This window comes from Pelmatolapia mariae, linkage group LG9, assembly GCF_036321145.2.
Source record: "Pelmatolapia mariae isolate MD_Pm_ZW linkage group LG9, Pm_UMD_F_2, whole genome shotgun sequence".
Lineage (NCBI taxonomy): Eukaryota > Metazoa > Chordata > Actinopteri > Cichliformes > Cichlidae > Pelmatolapia > Pelmatolapia mariae.
Window position 1 is genome coordinate 16214544 of NC_086235.1, and position 6000 is coordinate 16220543.

The 6000-nt window shown below is 42.9% G+C and overlaps 1 protein-coding gene across 1 annotated transcript; it reads right to left on the reverse strand.

The window, feature by feature from the left end:
- Window positions 1-3403: 3403 nt before the first annotated feature.
- On the reverse strand, window positions 3404-5453 carry sox17 (SRY-box transcription factor 17). The gene is made up of 2 exons (XM_063483295.1): window positions 4956-5453; window positions 3404-4631 (listed from the first exon to the last, which is right to left on the reverse strand). The coding sequence occupies exons 1-2, from the start codon at window positions 5251-5253 to the stop codon at window positions 3736-3738; spliced, it is 1194 nt and encodes a 397-aa protein (XP_063339365.1). The 5' UTR covers window positions 5254-5453; the 3' UTR covers window positions 3404-3735.
- Between the last annotated feature and the right edge of the window lie 547 nt (window positions 5454-6000).

Here is a 6000-nt window from a genome sequence, read left to right on the forward strand (position 1 = left end):
GATGTAATCAAATTCCTTGTTTTGTTGGACCAACATTGAAAAATGTCAGCGAAACACAGCAGATCCTCACGTTTTTTTGAGCCACAGTTTCATTTTTTCTGTATGAATGGTATGAAGACCTAATAGGACAGTATTTTAGTACACAACTTGAATGTAATAACTTTAATTACTTGATTACTTTATTGTTTACAAGCATTTAAAAAAAAAGGGAAAAAAAAGCAGCATCTATTCTGTTCTGTTCTTGGTGTTGTACAGCTAAAACAATAAATTCATACAAAACAATGAGAGAGATTTTAAAAATCAAAGCACAAAATGAGAAAACTTCAGTAAAACCACACACGTTAAGTCGTGCCTGGCTTAAAAGCTGATGTGAAGAGGTAGTTTCTTCCACAGTTCAGGTGTACCTACAGGCCTGATCTCCTTTATGTTTTTTGGCTCAGCAGACTTCAGGGATCTAGTGGGAGTGTACAAAGTTAAGAGATCAGAGAGGTAAGGAGGTGCCAACCTATGCAATGCCCTAAAAGCAAACAGTGAAATCTTAAAATCAATTCTAAAACTGACTGGTAGCCAGTGTAAAGAAACCAACATGGGGGATATGTAGTCTTGCTTGTATTTGTTAAGCACCGAGTTGCAGTGTTTGGGATGATTGACACCTGAATTAAACCTATTAAAACAGTCAATTCTTTCAATTCAATTCAATTCCATTCAATTCTATAATATAAGTTGCTGAAAAAAGTCAAACCAAGCTGCAGTGAAATTGTGTTTTAAAAGAAATACAATGAATGTATTATTTCTCACTATTAATAAGGCGTTACCAACCTTAATAAAATAACTTTATGGAAAAAATACTTTTATATAATAGTTTATAAACTATTAGCTTTTTATTTTTTCTTTATAGTAAATTCTTATTCGGGCCATTCTCGTGACATGGCTTTTTATTTGCTCTCCTTGTTACTGAAAGGTATAAAGTTAAGAGCGAGAACTCAATTAGGGATAAGTGCTTGCACCTGGAGCCAGCTCCTCAGGTGAGCTGTATTATCTATACTGTGCGTTTGCTGTTTATTCAGCATATTCACGCACTGCTGTGGTGACATAATAATATCTGCTAAAACCTCTCGGAGGTCAAATACAGCCGACGGTGCCGGTTTGTTGAATCAAACTGCAGCTGTCTCCTTTGCGGCTACACGAGGCTGTATTTGTCTGTGTGTTTGCGAAAGGCAGCTACCTGAGATGAGATTAGGGCAGTGCCATGATTAAGTGCTGCTGTGTTAATGCAGCCCGTCGTGCTGCTGTAATCTCTGAGTGGCTCCCTGCGCACTGCCTGGCAGCGAAGCCCCAGGACACATGGGTACACAAAAACCTCACACACACACACGCACACACGTGCACACTACTGCTGCAGTGGGAACATCATGAAAGCCCTGATTTCCTGAGCTTTGAGCTGTGCTCTCTTTGCTCTGACAGAATTTCTTGCTTTTACCTGAAAACATTTCGGTGCTGCTGCTTGATACAAACATCATTGCTATAAATAGGCTGAAAAACATTAAATAGATGCGCTTCTTTCTTATATGTGGGACAATATGAAAACAACCAGTTGTATAGTGTAAAATATTATATTAAGAAATGCATGTTTGTGTTATTGTGGGGTCTACCTCACAATATAAAATGCCTTTGGTGACTGTTGTTGTGATTTGGGGCTATATAAATAAATTTGAACTGAATGGCTTCTTAACACCATAAACTGTATCTAGTTAGTTAAATACAAAAGCAAATTATAATTAATTCTTTTACATTAGTAAGTAATTACATGTATTTATACAGTGCTTTTCAGGATACCAATCACCACCTGTGTCACATTCAATAAAACCAACAAAACATAAGACCAGAAATAAAATTACAACATCTACATTTTACTGCTGAGAAAATTTACGTTTCTATAAATATTGTTTTTTTATATAAAAAGTAGAATGTTTTTCAAGCTGTTTTTAAGTGAATTTGATTCAATTATAAATAAAAATAAAATATAAACAAAAGAAATCAATCAAATAACTGATTAAAAGTTTCCATCATATCTCCAACATGTACATAATTTTATCCAACACCTCCCACATCTGTCTGAATTGTCAGATTTCCTTGTTGAGCTCTTCCTCGTCAATTAGCCCGGGTCAATTGTCGTAATGAGATAATATCACGGTTGACGTGGGGGGTCTGCCTCTCCCTAAGTCCACGCAGGTGACCCCCACCCACTGTGCTGATGCCTCGGGGATCGTGGCCTGAGCCTGTTGTTATGCACCTATTAGCGGTAACAACAGGGAGGATAAACCTGCCAATCAGCTGAGGACTGAATTAAAACACATTCAGAGCCATTACGCTGGATTCTCCTGCACGGCCTGGAGGTAGATACGTCGGTTTTGGGTGACAGAAGGGAAAGCAAAACACGTAGTGAACTGTGGGAAGAGTGTCAGTATTTACCCTGAGCCCAACATCTGTTTCTGCATAAGAGAATACTTAAAACATTCAGAGGGAACAAAGTGTACGAATATATATACACACCTCAGGACCATGTTTCCTCTGAAGTGCTAAAAATGGCTCGTGAGGTCAGGGTGATTGACCCCTGAGAGAAGAACCTCTTCCTTTTAAAATAGGGAAAACCTCTATTTATAAAATGGGACTCTTGCTGTGTTATAAATACATCAAATTACCCTCAAGGTCTGGGTTGATCTCTTAAAGATTTTAGCCCGATAAGTTTGATTCATGTCAAAGCGACAGACGGGAATTAGTGGATAAATATATCATCGCCGTTCGGTATACCCACAGAAATAACGCCTGATGTCACTGCCATGTTATTAAGCATAGCTGGAGGATGGATATTGAAGCGTATACCTAATGCTCTGTTCTTAAACACGCAAAAATAAATGGTCACCATTGTTCAAAAGACGTGTAGTTGTCCACACTAAATTTTAATGGCCCCAACCATTAATCAGAAAAGACTAAATCATTTACAGACAGGATATCCGGAGCATAAACTGCTCTCCCATGCTGCGAAAACAAGGCGCCATGTGTAACGCAGGCACTGAGATTGCCTCCACTGTGTCCGGGCCAGGAAGCCGGGTCGCAGCCCTCCGCTGCCCTGCTTCCAGGTGAGCAACTGTTTCTGCTGGGAACGCATTCAGCTCCGTGTGGAAGTCGGAAAAACAAACAACCACATAATAAGGAATAAGGCTGGGCCGTATAAAAAGGTGAATTTGTGCTATAATATATTTTTTTAAATAGCTAAATATTGACATATTTATGAAATAAAACATACCCCAATATAAAGTTAAAATGTGAAATCCGATGCACTTCATCAAATGTCATTATGAATTTAAGAAAATAGACAAAATAATACGCGAGAGAACAAGACTATTTGCAAACATTTATTTCTCAAAAGTGCAAAAGTATAAAAAAAAACATTCAGTATATACATAAACTTTAAAATAGTGACTGTACAATATTTATCATCACAAAATGACTTCATATCCCTGCGAGAGAGGAAGAGAAAAGTTCAAGCCAGTGTTCCTACTAAAATCTTCAATGGCTTTATTAACTGTTCTTGTACAGTACAAAGCTGGGTTTAAAATCTCCTAAACCTCCTGCTTCAGTAAAAAAAACAAACATTTTTTGTTCAGATTTAGCTACAGAGATTTGAGGTCAGAGCATGTGTCCTTGTTGCAGGGTAACAGGCCGGGCAGGAGGTTAGGAGTTGTTGTAGCTACAGTAATACACAGCTGTGCTGGCGTCTGACAGCACCGATGATATGAGGCTTTCAGGTCCTTGCATGCCTGCCTCGTGTGACCCGTACGGCAAGCCTGTCATGTCCGCACGCGCTGAAGAGGAACTCAAATACTGCTCGAACTCGCTGCGGTCTACCTCACCGATCAGGTCAGAGTGGTGCATCTGCTCCACGCTGTCTGCTGAGTGAGGGTGAGCGTCAGGAGGTGGGGAGAGCTGTCCTGCTCCACCGGGGTGCCGTTTGGTGTGACTGGGATTGCAGTGGTGAGGGTAATACATGGCTAAAGGGTTGGGGCACCCCATGTACGAAGGGGGGAGCTGAGGGGGCTGCTCTTGAGCCGAGGCTGGGTGTCGGTGCACGATGGCGTTGCTGTGGTGGTTGGAGAGGGGGTCCTGGGGCTGAAATTCTGCAGCTTGTGACTGGTAAGAGTATGCAGGCATCATGTGACAATCCTCTTGTGAATGGGGAGGAAAGAACATGGACTCTGACTCCACAGCGTCCAGGGGAGAGGTGTCAGGCGTGGGCAGGCTGTAGGTTTCATAAGAGGGGCCTCCAAGAGCCTGAGCATCACGGTAGTGACTGAGCGGCTGTGGAGGAACCTGGAAGCCGTGCTCATGGTAGCCAATGCCAAGGCTATCCACACACACCCTGCTCTCCCCGGGCATCGATGAGGCCGTGTGATCTGACACGCCGTGGACCAGAAAGCCAGAGTCCAGCCTCTTAATCCTCTTCACCTGCTTCCGCCGTCGGGGCCGGTACTTGTAGTTGGGGTGGTCCTGCATGTGCTGGACCCGCAGCCGCTCTGCCTCTTCCACAAAAGGCTGCTTTTCTGTTATAGGAAGCGATTTCCATGATTTCCCTGCAGGTCAAGAAGAGAGTACACATCAGTGATATGTCAGCAGATACCGTGTGCAGTCCGGTGATGCACACAAAAATAGCCTGTTGCCATTTTAGGGGACTGGGACAGGTTTTTGAGGTTACACCTACAGCCAACTCAGACAAGAGTAACTTTTAAAAACGTCACGTCATCTGCTGGGAAAGGACTATTTACATTTATCTGAGAATAAAATTGACATAACAGTAAAAATGCAATCACGTAAAGACTGAAAATCAGTGGAAAATAAAAGCGTGACTGCACAGATGTGACAAATACACTTGTTTAAAAAAGTATGAACGTCCTTACCAAGCATTTTGCTCAGCTCTGCGTTGTGCAGGTCCGGGTTTTGCTGCGCCAGTCTCTTGCGCTCATCCTTTGCCCAGACCATAAACGCATTCATGGGCCGTCGGATCCGAGGTTCGCTTTTCCCGCGATTCTGGCCGCCGGAGCTGGACGCGCACGGCTCGTTTTTCACTTTTGTGTCCCCAAGAGGACTGAGAGGGTCGGCCCACTGGCAGTGTCCCATTCCAGGCATCATGACTGACAGCGTACACCTTCCCTGGGTCTGATCGTCGCTGGCGTAACCCGCATCGGGACTACTCATCTCTGTCCAGCTGGGAGGATTGGAGAGAGCCACCGGACAGCTCGCAGAGGCGACAACACACGACAAGTAATAAATTCTTAATAATAAGTTTTTTTTAAACAAATCAAAGAAAAATCAAATGCGCCTTGCTTTCAGAGTGGAATGAAAAATAATTAGTCACATCCATTAGCGTCTCTTAGAAGCCGCATGGACCGAAAGATACCGACTACTCAGCAGTGAGCGTGAATGTCGGTGCGCTATAAACGCAGAAGCAGCCAATCGCCGTGTGGAGGGAGTGCCCACTACTACAAAGGTGTAAAAAAGTTCAGAGCACGCCCACGACCCTTGTTTGGAGTGGTGACATCCTTCAAAGGGGGAGGAGGGGGGAAGCAGCGGTATTTCAAATAGGTGCAGAAAGTCATGTGCAACTAGATGTTGAATTCTGCAGTGAGTTTAAATACGTATCCGGGCATTAGTGCAACATTGTCAGACTTTCCATTTGGATTTATGCGTTTGGATTAAAAAGACTTGAAACTAAACAAAAAAAGTTTTAAATCCACAATAAATGGAGAGGCAGAGCCACGCGCGCCGGTCGCGTTGTTATTCTCACTTCGCTCTTGCGTCAGACACCAATACCTCATCACCAGTCTGTGTATTGGCTCCCAAACTGCGTTAGAGGCTCTTGCAATCTAATGGACTTAATGGCTCCGTCATTAGCAACTTTTACGCACGACTGTCTCGATGCAAACTTTCTTTGAGAGCAGCGTA